Source organism: Cupressus sempervirens, chromosome 10 (assembly GCF_028749045.1).
Source record: "Cupressus sempervirens isolate cs-2001-9-10 chromosome 10, ASM2874904v1, whole genome shotgun sequence".
In the NCBI taxonomy this organism is placed as follows: domain Eukaryota; kingdom Viridiplantae; phylum Streptophyta; class Pinopsida; order Cupressales; family Cupressaceae; genus Cupressus; species Cupressus sempervirens.
The window spans coordinates 920,084,127-920,100,532 of record NC_143127.1 but is presented as its reverse complement, the minus strand read 5'-3'; the positions used below and the strand labels follow the sequence as shown (position 1 = coordinate 920,100,532).

General features: G+C 31.6%; 1 protein-coding gene across 1 annotated transcript in view; it reads left to right on the top strand.

The window, feature by feature from the left end:
• The first annotated feature begins 825 nt into the window (after positions 1-825).
• The window catches only part of LOC149537012 (phosphate transporter PHO1 homolog 3-like), a 256,191-nt gene continuing 240,610 nt past the window's right edge, over positions 826-16,406 (top strand). Inside the window, exons 1-4 of the mRNA XM_089806847.1 lie at positions 826-1,304; positions 1,385-1,679; positions 2,750-3,143; positions 3,229-3,277. Coding sequence (XP_089662973.1) covers positions 1,053-1,304; positions 1,385-1,679; positions 2,750-3,143; positions 3,229-3,277 — 990 coding nt within the window. The 5' untranslated portion in view covers positions 826-1,052. The remainder of the gene's footprint in view (positions 1,305-1,384; positions 1,680-2,749; positions 3,144-3,228; positions 3,278-16,406) is intronic.

The following is a 16,406-nucleotide window of genomic DNA, read 5'->3' as shown; positions in this document are numbered from 1 at the left end:
ATTACTCATTTATATTTGTAAATTAAAAAAAGTGAAATTTGATTTTTTTAGACACCTCACTAAAAGTTTTAGTTATGTAATCATTTATTTTTCAAATTCTACTAGTGAATAAAACTTAATAAATAACCACCATCCTAGAGAAAAAGGGCAAAACATATGGAAGAATAAATTCAATATATATATTCACTTTTTAGAGAGTAGTAAGAAAAATCCTATAGTTTAAATAGCTTAAAAGGAGCAACTCATATCAAAGGAGTAGGTGTGCATAGCTTTTACAATGTGAACTAGGTAAAACTTATGGTTAAATATTCGGTAATATCTAATTTTGACTCATAAGAGATCGAAATATATTCACCCAACTAGATATCATACTTTTAAACGAGATAAAGATCTACAAAATAATCAATAGAATAACCTTCTTTGATATAAATTTAATACTAAATAAAACATTTAATAAGATTTTAAAATAACACCTCATAGACACATAAAAAATAAACTTGTCAAACTTTCCTTAAAAAAATCTAAATTGCCTAACTGCTAGAATATTGTAAAGTCTCTACCACCCTATTGAAAAGTTCAAATATCAAACTAAAACAATTTGTCTTGCTCTCTCCTTTCTCAAATTATTATTCAAAATTAACCCTTTCATAAATAAACATAAAAAAAAAAATAGCGAGAAAGATTCGGCAGATGGTGTGAAATATTTGTTTAATTTTAAGTACGGCTTTCCAAAAAATATCCTGACATTAAATCTTTAAGAAAAGAAGAATCTCGAAACAACCAAATATCTTCAATTTATAATACGGATGTAAAGGTCAAACTCTCATAGAAATTCAATATTGTATGAAAGTGCTCTGTCGCTCAAGCTTTGAAATAGTCATAGACATATAATAGGCTTTAATCTGCAACAAATTTCTAGATCTGAAGCGCTGAACAGTCTTCTCTAATATGGATTTTCTTATACATAAACGAAATTTGTGCACTCTTCCATTTTCAGTTTGTTTTCTAAGAAAACCGGAAAAAGAAAGCTCGGAAGATTTCATTATTGTTCGATGAAGTTTGGAAAGGAGTTTGTGGCACAAATGGTGCCTGAATGGAAGGAGGCTTACATGGATTACAGCTCCCTCAAATCTGTGTTAAAAGAGATAATGCGCTACAAAGAAAGGCCAAAACCTTCTCTCAAAGCCAGCAATCCTCCACACCGAGGGATCGCAAAGGCCATCACTTTCAGAGCCTTCAGCGGTCTAATGAGACGAGAAAGCGACTATATTCGTTCCCCTAACGAAGAAGAAGAAATCATACTGGTAAGATGTTTTCAGTACACTATCTTTAATTTCGGAAAGCCTGAATTTCTTGTTCAAAGATTTCGATTATTCATTGGCAGGTGAAAAGTAAGGAACAGGACGGAAAGGATTCGTATGAAACGATGTTTTTAATGGCTGCGGAGGAAGGGGGTGAATATGATGTGGTTTTCTTCAAAAGATTAGACGAGGAGCTCAACAAAGTGAATTCATTTTATCGTAGCAGAGTTGAAGAGCTCGTCAAGGAAGCGTCTGAGCTGGATAAACAAATGTCATCTCTGCTCGCCTTCAGAGCCATTGTGCGCAGTAAACCTGGTCAATCTTTTAAGACCACTGATATCGAGGGAAAGACGCCTCCAAACCCTGGAAAATATTCCGGTAAAGATCTCAAATATTTAAATGTTTTAGAGTTATAATTAATCAATTACATTTTGAGCTTAGATTTATTCAGTTAATAATATTGAAGTACAGTAGCTTCACAACACCGCACAGTAACGTTATAAAAAATAAATCGTTTGATCTTTAAGAATTCATTGAACCTAATCTTGGCAAAACTCTTGCTTCAACTGCTCTGCGATCAATCTTCAAAATGGAAGAACAAAAAATGACTATCAATTTCAATTTTTATTACAGAATTTCATTAATTACAGCTTGAATTCATCAGTTTCTACGATTTCCAGATGCAAATTTACTTAGGCTAGCTTTGCCTTTTTCAGCCGCTTGATTCCTGATGTGAAGTTTTATTTGTGTTTATAATTTGCCTCAATATTCTTTAAAATAATATGCGTTTAAAATTGTTTTTTCGATTACTAAATGTCATGAATTACAACTTAATTGTTACAATTTCTCTATATCTCAGCCGCATTATTCCTGATATGAGGTTTTATTTGGGCTAACTCTGGATTATAAATTGCCTCAATATCATAAATTATAACTTGAGATCAACAATTTCTATAATTTTCATATACTCAAATTTATTTAAACAAAGTTTAAATATTTCGGCTGCATGATTTCTGATCATATGAGGTTTCATTTAAGACAATTTTGGATCATAAATTGCCGTAACAACCTTGTATTATTTCTTTGACTATAAAAATTCGTGAATTTCAGCTCAAATTCACAAATTTCTACAGTATAAAATTTTATTTAAGCTAACTTCGTTATTTGAGACGCATGATTTCTGATATGAGGTTTTCTTCGAGCTAACTTTGGAATATAAATTGCGTCAATATCCTTGTGCATATGCCTTTCAAATATTTTTTTAAATTTGCAGCTTAAATTCATCAATTTCTACGATTTCCATATACAATTTTATTTAAGCTAACTTCCTTTATTCCAGCCCTACGATTCCTTACATGAAGTTTCTTTGAGCTCATTTGGATTTTAAATTGCCAAAATATGTCTGTGAACATAATCTGCGCCCTTTTAATTCATTTCTCTCTATGCAGGGCCTTCTCGTATGGAAGGGATAAATGAAGTCTCGCTCAACGCCAACGGCACTATCGAGACTGAAAGCATGCACGCCAGAGCAGAAGCAAAAGCAGATAACGAAATTGAAATGACCGGTCTTGGGTTCGAACCTCCCCCAGCTAAACTAGCGGCTCCAGCTGAGAGGCAGACCCGGCACAAGATGAGAAGCAACAATAGACCACATCCGATTGAGATAATGAAAGATGTGAAAATAAGAATTACGCCAGACACCCCGCGATCTACCATACGAAACATCCTCAACAATCCAGAAAATCACACACTGAGCAGAAGGGATCTCAGGAGAGGCAATGAAATGGTTCGCATTGCGTGCATTGAATTTTATGAGAAACTGATCCTCGTGAAAAGTTACAGGTAACAAAAATGCAGTATTTGATATAATATACCTATGACGTGCACAGTTACTGTTTTTTCTGATCTGCGTCTCTGCGTGTTGCAGTTCGCTCAACTTGTTGGCCTTCTCCAAAATAATGAAGAAATACGACAAGGTGAGTCCCACCGTCCCCTACCTACTTTGGCTTCCGTCACCTTCATGAAATTTTGAGTTTTTTCATTTTCCTTTTTATATTTATACCTATTTGACTTTTTTTTCATAATGTATATGTTTAAGATTCAAAAGTATTAAATAGTTTTATATTTATATATTTTTCATAATATTTATGTTTAAGTTTAAGATTAATAAGTATTCAATCGTTAAAGTTGATTTTTATCTTTCATTTTTTAAATATGAAAATTCAAACAAGTGTTAAAATAAGTTGTGATATTTAATTAAATAAAGATTAAAATTTAATAATTATAAGAAAATAAATTGAATTAATTTTAATGATAATTTTAATGTGATACTATTAAATGAAACATATTTAAATGTTTTTTAAAATATTAGAAAAATTTTATAAGTAAAAATAATTTCTAATCTATGGTATAAATGTAATTTTACAATTATAACTTAATTACATTAAATTTAGATTCATGGTATAGATGATTATTAAGTAAAACAATTTTAATCACTTTAGAAATTAAAAGTTCAATTAAAATTCAACACTTTGAACTAAAACTAAAAATACTAAAATAAATGAATTAATCATTACTTAAGTAAATACAATAGTATTGCAAAAAGTGTCACTTAGTGGCTAAGTACTTGCCTTCTTAGTTATAGTTAAAACTAAAATAGAATAAAAATTAAAGTAGAGATAATAAATTATTATATTTTTCTAATTATTGTAAAATTAATATTAAAATTTTAAAAATTAAATAATAATATTAAAAGTATTATGAATTCTTTTAATGATAATATTAATTTTAATTAAATATAGTTTAAGTAATAAATAAACTACATAATTATAATTATTTATTTTTATATAATGATAACAATAAATAATTTTAATTTTAATTATAAATAATTTAACAATTATAACTTACTTATTTTAAATTTATTTGTATTAGAAATCTTCATTTTAGTTTTTAATTATATGTGATTATAAAATTTAGATTCTGCAAGAATTAAAATGTGAAAAATAATTATATTTTGAAATTTAGAAGTTGGAAAAATAGAATTAGAGCCTATAAAAGTGGTCATAAAAATATCAAATGTAAATTAAATTGTTGTCCCAAAAAAATTTATATAAGAGGTAAGCTAATTTAAGCCAATCACATTAGTAAAAAAATAAATTTTATAATTTAAAAACCTAAAATATTTGCATTTATATTATACTAGTATGAAATTTGTTATAAAATAAGAAAAATTATAAATTATAATTGATTGATAAAAAAATTAATCACTAGATAATACAAAAACACGACGGGGGAGACTTAGCCAACCGAGCTAGGGCCCCTGCCCCTATTTTTAAAATATTAAAATTATGAGTTAGTCCTTTTATTTACAAGCTGAAATTAAAACTTTTTATTCTTCCTTCTTAAAAATTTACTTCAAAACTGTTTTTTAACTACAGAAAATGTTACAACCCTTAAATATATAAAATTTATAAAATAAATGTTTACTAGACATTTAAAAAATATTTATAGTTTATATATAACTAAATATATATAATTATTATTTATATAATTATTAAATCATTTCTTTTACACATATTCATTCTAAAATTATTTTTTCAAATATCAATATGTCTTACGAAAAGATTCTAAATATATATAATTATTATTTATATAATTTTTATATGACATATTAAAAAAATTATTTTATAAAATATAATCTTTTATCATTACCACCATGAATGAAATTCAATCCTCATCCCAAATAGGTACAAAGAATTGCAATCATTACCCTAAGCCAACTATTCATGTTTGATTATTTTTTAAAGCTATTTCCCGTGTGATGAATGAATGTGCACATAGAAAGAGGTTAAAGGAGGTATATGAATAGTGGTGGGCCTTTGAGTTAAGAATCCCAATACCATATATATCCTATGTCCAGTGAACCCTAACCAAAGAGATTTTGATAAGTCTCTTTGGTAAAGATGACATATATTTACTTTTTACTGCATTTATTAATCTATGTCAAATTGGCTATGAATCCGACAGAATGACTGAATATTTTCATTTATTAATTCTTAGAAATTACTAAACAATTAATATTAAATAAATAATAATAATTTAACAGGCAATATGTCGCCTGGACAGACGCTTTCCTCAGATTTTATCAGTGGTCATGTGAGGACGGAGGATTCTGGCCGAAATTAAAATAGTAGTATGATAATTTTAAATTAAATAATAAATAATAATAAAATGTTGAACACGCTTTCGCGACTTTCCCAAATATCAGCTAATATCAAGCATTAAATAGATAATTATCATTTGTATTTTTCCTATATTTTTTAATTAGGAAAAATATATTTTATCCCCAAAAAATAGTTCTCAACCAATATTTTCTTGTGATCAATAAATTTTCAATCAAAAACTTCAGAAAGTTGACGTTTGGTGAAAAAACATTTAATATAGTTCCCCTTATTCAATGTTTACGACTAAAAATTTATATCATTAAAAGTCGTACGCGCAAATAAAGGCCAACTAATTATTGAGCTGAAAGGCCAACGAAATATTTATTTATTTAATTAGTCACACGTTTCTGTTAACGACTTATTAGCTTACAATTGAACGGAAAGGGTACATAAAAGATTATTTATTTATTTATATTTTATGAATGATGCTTCATAATATTGAAGTGGAGGAGATTCAACGACCCCTCTTCTTTACCTACACACTCACAATTACATATGCATGCACATGGAGCGTAAAATACTTTCGCCGCGATCTACATAGAACTAGTGGAACATAATGCCTGACATTTAGATTTTCAGTTGAATAAGATTGGTGAGTATTCATTTCTTTTTTTAAAACTAATATATTTGTTAAAAATTAATATACTTGTTAAAAATATAAATTTATTTTAAAATTCAAATTTAGAGGTATAACTAATTTTATGTATAGTATATGTATATATGTATATGTGTGTGATAATTATTATATTTATTATTATATTATTATTTGATTATAATTGGTTATCATTATATTTATTATATTATTTATTTAAAAAAGGTTTTATGATATATAGAGTTCTTGATAAGGAGGAGATTTGTTCACAACAAGTTAAATTGTTAGGCTGCTATAAAGATTCAAATGTGTAGTTTTTTTAAGTCAAACTCATTGACCCATGTTTCATGATAGTGGATCACAAACCCCCTCTCTCATGGCAATGAATAGAAAACTTAGCACTTATTACATCTAGGTGATGCTTATAAAGGTGAAGCACCACGACTTCCTGGGATGTCACCAATCCCATTACTACTCTAGATTAGTCCACCTAATTACAAACTTTCCTCAATGTTGAAACTCACTTTTCTTGTAACCCTATTTGCAAAACCTCTAACAAGTGTTGTGCCTTATGAACCATTCATTAGAAAGCCCCTTAAGTTCATCAAGTTATAACTAGGAGTATTTTCCATAGCTAGTTAAATAGTGATATTTATATCATAATCAAATTGAGAGGTTTTTTTTAGTCAAACTTATTGAACCATATTTCAGGAGTGGTGATTCACAAGAACTCATCTCTTATGACAATAAATGGAACACTTAGGACCTATTGGATGTAAGTGTTTCTCATAGAGGTGAAGCATTGGGATTTCCTAGGAAGTCACCTATCCCAACATTACTCCAGCTCAAGGTTTCTTAACTACAAAGCTTACTCCATAGCTAAACCCACTTTGCTTGCAACCTCATTTGCAAAACCTTCAGCAAGTAGTGTGCTTTATGAACCATTCATCAGAAAGTGTCTTAAGCTTGTCAATCAATAACTAGGAGATATTTCTACAACATGTTAAATTGTGATATTTCTATTAAGATCAATTGTATAGATTTTTTAATCAAACTCATTAATCCATGTTTCATGAGTAGTGTTTCACAAGAACCCATCTCTTGTGAAAATTAATGGACAACTTATCACTCATTGCATCTACATGACACTCGTAGAGGTAAAGCAGTGAGACTTCGTAGGAGGTCACTCTACCCAATACTACTTCATTGCGATCAAGCTTATCTATGGAGTTTCCTCCACAGTTAAATACACTTTTCTTGTAAGCCCATTTGCAAAACCTTTATCAAATTGTTTGCCTTATGAGCCATCATTAGAAATCCATTTAAGCTCATCAATTGCTAAGTAGGAGATATTTTCCACAAGTCAAGTTGTGATACTTCTATCAAGATTCAATTGTGTAATTTATTTGAGTCAAACTCATTAACCTACATTTCATGAGTAGTGATTCACATGAATCCATCTCTCATGATAATGAATGGAAAACTTAGCATTCATTGCACTTAGGTGATGCTTATAGAGATGAAGAATAAAGGCTTTTTGGAGGGTCATTTGTTTATTTATTTGTTTTTCATTCTTGTACCTTTCAATTTTCTAGATCTACTCTCAAGTTGTCAAACTTCTTTTAAGAGAATTGAGCTCAGTAACCATTTGCTAATTATAGGTAGGAAATGTTAAGTACTTGGGGGGCGAGGCCGCGGCCAATGGTGAATCTAAAGGATTTGATAAATACAAATCCACAAAACCTGAAGAACACTTGCATGCAAGACCCTATCACAAAGAAGATACAAAGAAGAGGAAAGGGTTTTGCTCTGAAAATATGGAAAATTATATTATCAGATTGAAAAGAATGAGATATAGTTACAAAAGATCAATTTGTATAGAAGGAGATTGCAAAACCTAAAAGGGAAACCCTAAGAGGTAAATGACATTTAATAATTACTAATTAATTATTAAATGAAAATGCAAGTGCATAAAGGGAAATCTTCAAAAGGGAGTAAAGGTAATTTAATAAATGGAATGAAATTAACCTTTAACTCTAACACCCTTAAGATGAGTAACAATGCATGAAAAAATAATGAAACTACAATGTTGAAAACAAACTTGGGTCCTGGCAACAAGGCCTGGTGAGATACCCAATCACAAGGAAATCTCTATAAAACAAAGAAATAAGGAAAACCACATGGGGAAAACCTTACTCAAAAAAGAGATAGCAAAGTAAAATATACAAATGATATGTCTCAAGAGACTCTCTTAAGACCGTAAGTACAATGAAACCCCATGATAGAGGCTTCAGACTCCATAGCCCCCCTAGATTGGTAGAACTCTTGTGTCAATGAACAAACCAATGTGGCTTCAATCTAAAATAAATAAAGGCACTAAAGAAGGAGGATGAAACCCCTGAATGTTAGGTAAAGTTGGGAGTCCTAGCTGATCCTCAAAGGAGAGTGCATGAGAATCTTGAAATGGAATCTCCAATGGAGGTGGGTTAACAAGTGTGTTGAATCTGTCATCTGAGAGGAGATGTATGTCCTCTGGTATATCCTCAACAACTGCACTAGGTTGGTTGATGAATGGAGCTGCAATGTTAGGCAATGTTGAAGAGTAATCTTGTGCAATAGATGTAATCTAAATAAGAGGTGGAGGTGTAGAAGTCACAACATTGGTCTTAGGAACAACATATTAGTTCAAGTGACCTGATTTCACCTCAATAGTCTCTTGTGAAAGAGAGTGAGTCTCTGATAGTGGAGATGGTGGAACAAAATGAGATAAAGAGTATAAGTAGGAAAAATGATCAAAATTCATGTGTCAACAATATTGCTTCTCTCACTATCTCTGATGTGCACTGAATCTTTTGCAAACTCAACTATCTCCCTTGTCCCACTATGTGTATTATGATAGATAGAGAGAAAGTTAGAGGAAAAAGATGGAACACGAAGTGCATCATGAAATGCACCATCATCAATGCCAATAGAACCTTTCCCACATACAATCATAATAGTTTTGTTCCCCATCAAATTGTGTGGAGTAGGAGAAGCCTCAAAAGAAGAGAACAAATCCTAAGAAGATGTCATATGGTGTGAAGCACCTAAATCCAGTAACCATCTAGAAGAATGTGGAGTAGTAGTTGCACATAGTGCATGACCCTTTCCTATGTCTTTACCATTTGACTAAAATGATAATGATGGAGAAGATTTCTGAGAAGTAGAAGGAATACCGATGTTGTTCTTTTGAAGGAGGGTTGTCAATTCTTAAACATGTTTGGCATAGCCATCTAACTTCTTCTCATAGCAATGTAACTCATCATGATTGGACTTATTACAATAAGCACACTTCAGTCTTTCTAGATTTGGTTTATCCTCCTTAGGAGGAGATGGTCCTGATGAGCTATGAGGGCTAGAACCAATATGAGACTCTGTAGGATGTGATATTGGTTTCTTCTCCTTCTTCCCAAAAGATGGTTGAGGTACCAATGCATAAGTCTATGATCCTGTGAGAGAATTCAACTGAGATAGCTCATCTTTCTCTTGATTCAAATGATTACAAAAAAAATTCAAAGGATGGCATAGTAAATCTAGTACCCAAAGTATCCTTGGTGGAATAGAAGATAGAAACAAACATCTAAAAGTTTCCACAAAGCTTAAAAAGAATCAAGTAAATGTTTGAAAACTTACAATAGGAGAAATTGTTTTTTTTCATTGATGTCAAATCTATTAATGAAGAGGATTTGAGAAGTTTCTCATAACTTTAGAACCTAGATAAAAGGTTGAAGTTATGAAAGGGGGGGTTAAAATGGACATTTGATTAGATAGATTTTGATAAAGAAAAGTAATTGTTTATGTCAAGAAAATTAAGCCAAGGTGAGAAAAAGAGTAAAATACTAAGAAGTGTTGAGTAATGCTAGTGTCTACTGAGCCACAGTTAGTGCCAAGAAAATCTAATGTTGACCAAGCATTAGCACCAACCAATAAAGTTAGTTTATGCTGAGCCAAAAAGCTTTACGACACTGGAGTATTTTAGTGTTGACTGAGTATCATAATTTAGAGATTTTCAAGTGACAGTAAGAGAAAAAATATAAAGAAATTATAAGATCAAGTCAACTCAACTAATTTCTTAAGAGAAGTAAATCATGTTGAAGATAAGATTGATGAGTTGGATCATTAAATTCAAGTAGAAGATTGGGTAAAGACCTAACAGATAGATTCTAAAGAATCTTCTAGAGGATGATCAAGAAGATGGACAGATGCATTCAATCAAATTGAATCTGATCGTAAACCCTAAGATCTATGGTGGATGTAGAAACTATTAAAGCATAAATTTCCTATTTAAAGAGATGTCAATCTAAATAATTTGAAAGAGAAGAGAGCAAGCAAGATAGAGAGTGAGTTGTGTGTGTATGTACGAGATCGTATGTGAAGAGAGACATATCAAGCGAGGTTGATCAAAAACACACAAGTGAGTGAATGTGAAGCTGAAGGAGAAAGCTTATAGAGGTGATGTTGTTATTGATAAGTGAATTAGAGAAGAAGGCTTAAGTGTTGATGAGAAGAGTAGATTGATTGCTTGAAGGGTGTCCAGGAAAATAAATATTAGAGATGTCAATGGAAGGCTTATCGATAAATCGACATAAGGACCGAGCAGAGATCTGAACCTGCAAAAGTGAGTTGTAATCAAACAAATAAAAACATATTGTTTTCTTTCTTATCATTGTAAACATTTTGTATTAAAATCCTTTTAACAGAGGTTGACCTAACAATTATTTGAAGACTTTACAGTCTATGTAAATCCTTTAATTGGGTTACATTCTAAATCTAATGTTCAAAGTCCTCTTACAAGGCCACTCCTAACAGGGTGATTAAATATTTTAACTAGGTCAAATTTAACAATGTTTTTTGTAACCTTTAATAGGGTTGGCTCCTAATAGGGCTCACTTCAAAAGACAGAAAAAGATTGACATGTTGCTGGTGAATTTTCCCAAATTGGGTTTCCACATTATATCCTAGCGTCAAAATTTTGATGAATGTTTACATTTGATAGTGTTTTCATTATGTAATACAAGTTAAGTTTATGATGGTTTAATAATAGAGACCGAACAATAGCAAGATAAGAAAAAAAATGAAGTGTTTATTTTTTAATTGTTCAAGTGGTACATATTGGCCTTGAGTAATTGATTCAACCCTCTTCTCATTTATTCTAAACATTTCTAATAGTAAATGCACTTAGTGTCAATCTTGGTTTTTCTACAACCCTGTAATAAAGATCTCTACTGTTTGAACTTCATCAAGAAGTCCTTAATGGAAGGAAAAGAATCTAGTATTAGAGAGGTAAGATTTGCCTCAATCTAAAGTTCCTTGAACTCATTTACTATACCAAACAAGCCTTCAAGCTTGGTCCACATAGCTAGAGTGGTATTGCACCCATCAAAATGAAAGTGTAGATTGTCGGATCCCTGTAAAGAAATATGATGTAGGAGCATCCTAGGTTGCATTTCTATCCTACATGTTTGTTGAGTTCCTTAGTTGTTTCTGAGTTGCAATGTCAAGTTTGTAATTGTTTTCGAGCATTGTCGAGTTCCTTTGGTTGTCGAGCATTGTCGAGTTCCTTTGGTTGTCGAGCATTGTTGAGTTCCTTTGGTTTTCGAGCATTGTCGAGTTCCTTTGGTTGTCGAGCATTGTCGAGTTTCTTGTTGGAGTCAAGCTTTGCATTTGATTTTGTGTTAGGTAGTTGTTGATAGTCAACTTGTGGCTTGTTTGGCATTTAATTTTAGAGTTTAATTAGTTTTTATTCACAATAGGCCAACTTTTGGTCATGTGTGTATTTAACAAGGTTCTGGGTTGACTCTTAAGATATCTATCAATTGAGGGAAGTAAAGTAGGTGGAGTAGAAGTAAAAGTCAAAATGTAAGGTTTATCTATAAGGATTGAAATTTGATTATGATGTTGGCTATAACCAAGAAGGTCTTATAGTTGGGCATGTATTTGACAATTTGATGTGTCAATAGATGCATTTATTCATCTATCTCCTATGTTCATTTTTGTTTGTGTTGTTTTCTATTGTGTTTACTCTTGTAGGTGGCTTGGGTAGCTAGGTTACCTTTGGCCCTAATTATCTCATGTACCTGCTTGTGTCAGATGGTATCAAAGCCTAGTTCATCCTTGTGGAGATTGGATTGTGTAGAACCCTAAGTGAATTTGGTTGTAGGGTTATAGATCCAAGAATTTGACCTATAACTTGTAGAGGGTTACAATCTTGCAGGAACCTGATTGTGAAGATGGTTTGAGATAGAGGAACTATTGATAATGCCATATTGGATACATTTAGACAAATTACAATTAGGTTATATGTTGTAGAGACATCCTAGAGGAGATGAGCACATCTTGATGATCTGAGTGATGATGAAGCAATAGCACCAAACCCTAATCCAAAACCTAAGGAAACATATAGATGAGGCAAGATCATTAAGAGTATTATCTAGGGCACATTCAAATCCTACTGTAGAAGTTGTTCCTTATGATGGAAAATTGGATACCAATGTTGTGTTGGATTGGATCTCTAAAATGGAGAATTTATTTGAGTATGAAAAAACTCTTAATAATAGGAGGGTGAAAATTGCAGTTACTAGGTTGAAGGGTCATGCCTCACTGTGGTGGGAGCATTTGCAAACTAATAGAAAAAGGAGAGGAAAGGAGAAGATCAAGACTTGGGTGAAAATGGTGAACAAGATAAAGAAAAAATTCCTTCTTACTAATTAGCAAGTTAGCTTGTTGAGAAAGATGCAAAATTTGAGACAAAGGGACATGACTGTAAATGAGTATATTGAGGAATTCTATAGATTGGACATCAGGTTTGGACATGTGAATGATGATATTGAAAAAATTTCAATTTATCTAAATGGATTGAGATATAGAATTCAAGATGAGATAAGTTTTGTGAAATTGGAAAGTGTAGAGGAAGCATACCAATATTCCTTGAAATGTGATGAAATCTTGAGAAAAAAGCATAGACAAAGAGGTAGAGGAGGTAGATTCCAGAGAGGTAGAGGTAGATCTTATGGAGAAGGTGGCAGATCTGACAGTTTCGTGCAAGATAAGGGCAAATTTGAATGGAAGAATGATGATATAGGCAAGACCAAGTGATTCTTATAGAGGAGGTACTAGTTCTTACCCAGGAAGAGGTAATTCTTATTCTAGAAGTGGTTTTTGTTTTAATTATTTTAGATGTGGTAAAGAAGGGCATAGATCCTTTGAGTGTAGATCTTTTGAAAGTGGGAAAGGCAACATAAATGTTGTAGTTTAAGGAGACACTAAGGCTTCACCTAGTGGACTTGAGGCTAGAGAAAATTTGATAGTGAGAAGAACCTTTTGTAATAAAGGAAGTGAAAAGGAACCTATCCTAAGGAGAATTGTTTTCAAAATCAGATGCAAGATGGTTGGAAAATATGCAAGGTGATCATTGAGAGTTGAAGCTGTACAAATTTGGAATCAAAAGAATTGGTTACAAAATTGCAATTGTAGAGGTTGGAGCATCCTAAACCCTATCATGTGTCATGAATCAAAGATGAGGATAAGATATTGGTAAGTGAACAATGTATTGTGAAGTTCAAGATTGGACATTACTTTTATGAAGTTTAGTGTGATATTATGCCAATGGATTGTTGTCATATTTTTTTGGGTAGACCTTGGCAATATGATAAATATGTTATTCATGATGGAAGATTGAAATAATATACTCTTTTAGTGAATGGGAGAAAGAAAATATTGTTGTCTTTGATTGAAAGTCCAGATGAGGTTAATTGTACTACTATAGAAGTTTACATGGTTAATGGAAAGAAATTTGAAAAGGAAATGAAGAAGAAACAAATCTATTTTTCTATAATTCCTAGGAGACCGAGTTGTTCTAGTAGCAACTGAGTATCATAAAATAGTGTTAGTCAAGTACTAGTTAGTAGTAACCCAATGACAACAAAAATTGGTAGTAGTGACTGGGTGCTAGTAGAAATTACAAAATTGTTGAATGAGTACAAAGATATTGTTTTAGAAGATGTACCTAATGGTTTACCTCCATTGAGAAGTATAAGTCATTGTATGGATTTGATTCCTGGAGTTAGTTTTCTGAATAAAGCACCATGCATATTGACACCTACAAAGAATGAAGAACTTAATAGACAAGTGCATGATTTGTTGCAGAAAGGTTTGACTAGAGAAAGTTTGAGTCCATGTGTTGTATCTGTTGTATTAGCACCTAAGAAGAATGGAGAATGGAGAATCTATACTAATTCTAGATCTATTAACAAGATCATAGTGAAATATAGGTTTTCTTTCTTGAGGATGGATGACACAATGAATTGTTTGAGTGGAGTAAATTATTTTACCAAGATTGATTTGAAAAGTGGTTATCATCATATCAAAATTAGAGATGGTGATGAGTGGAAGACTACTTTTAAGACAAAAGATGGTTTCTATGAATGGTTGGTAATGCCTTTTGGTTTGACTAATGCACCTAGTAATTTCATGAGGTTGATGAATGAAGTTCTCAAAAGATTCTTGGATAATTTTGTGATTGTTTATTTCAATGATATTTTGATATTCAATAAGACTAAGGAAGAACATCCTGAGCATGCTAGACAAGTACTACATAGATTGAAAGAGAAGTTGATGACAAACTTGAAGAAGTGTTCTTTTATGAAAGAAGAGATTGTGTTTAGGGGAATTGTGATTTCAGATGATTGTTTGAGGATGGATCCTAAGAAGGCTAAAGCAATTTTGGAATGGCCTACATTTGGGAATGTGGGTAAGGTAAGATCATTCCATGGTTTGGCTAGTTTTTATAGAAAGTTTATAAGGAATTTTAGTTCTATTTATAATGCTATGACTGAGATAGTGAGAGGAGATAAAAAGGAGTTCAAGTGGACACATCGAACTGATAATAGTTTTGAGACTTTGAAACAAAATGTTGTTGAGTTACTTGTATTGGATTTTCCTATTTTCAATAAGGTATTTCAAGTTAAATGTGATGCAAGTGGTAGTGCATTAGGAGTTGTATTAAGTCAAGAAGGTAAATTTGTTTCTTTTTTTAGTGACAAATTGAATGATGCTAAAAGGAAGTATTATGTGTATGATCAAGAGTTTTATGTTGTTGTTCAAGTCTTGAAGAAGTGGAGACATTATTTGATTCCTAAGGAGTTTGTGTTGTATACTGATCATAAAGCTTTAGAGTACATGGGAAGTCAACATAAATTGAACCAGAGACATATGAAATGGGTTGAATACTTGCAAAGTTACACATTTGTAACTAAGCATAAGAGTGGAGTCACTAACTGATTTATTGATGCATTGAATAGAAGGTGTTCTTTGTTGAACAAGATGATGGTTGAAGTTATTGGTTTTGATGAGATAAAAAAATTGTATGATACTGATCCTAATTTTTCTAAGATGTGGAGATAGTGCAAAGCACATAGTTTGACAAAAAAACCAAGTAAGTTTGATGGATATTTTATTCAAAAATATATGTTATTTAAGGAAATTTAGTTGTGTATTCCTAAGAGTTCTATGAGGTTGAATTTGATTAAGCAAAAAAATAGTGGTGGATTGGCTGGGCATTTTGAAATTGATAAGACATTGAGTTTGTTGAAGGATAAGCATTATTAGCCACAAATGTATAAGGATGTTCAAAAGTTTATAAAGAGTTATAGAGTTTGTCAAATTAAAAAGGGAGTAAGTTAGATTACTGGATTGTATACACCTATTTTTGTACTTGAGAAACCTTGAAGTGAAATTAGTATGGATTTTGTTCTTGGATTTCCTAAGATGGTGAAGGGTATGATTCTATATTCATTGTTAGGGATAGATTTTCTAAAATTGCCCATTTCATACTTTGTAAGAAGACATCAGATGTCAAGAATGTTGCAAAACTTTTCTTCAAAGAGATTGTTAGATTGCATGGATTACCAAGAAGTTTTATTTCTGACAAAGATAGTAAGTTTGTTGGTTATTTTTGGAAAACTTTGTTGAAGAAAATGGGTACTGAGTTGAAGTTTAGTTCTACATTTCATCCATAGACTAATGGACAGACAAAGGCTGTGAATAGAAGCTTAGGTAAATTGATGAGATGCTTAGTTGGAGATGAATCACATAATTGGGAGATGGTATTGGCACGGGCTGAGTTTGCATATAATAATTTTGTGAATAGGAGTATAGGAAAGACACCATATTAGATTGTTACTAGAATGCAGTCTAGAGGAGTATTGGATTAAAGGGATGTTGCTGGTGAAGAAAAGAGAAGTGTTGCAGGGG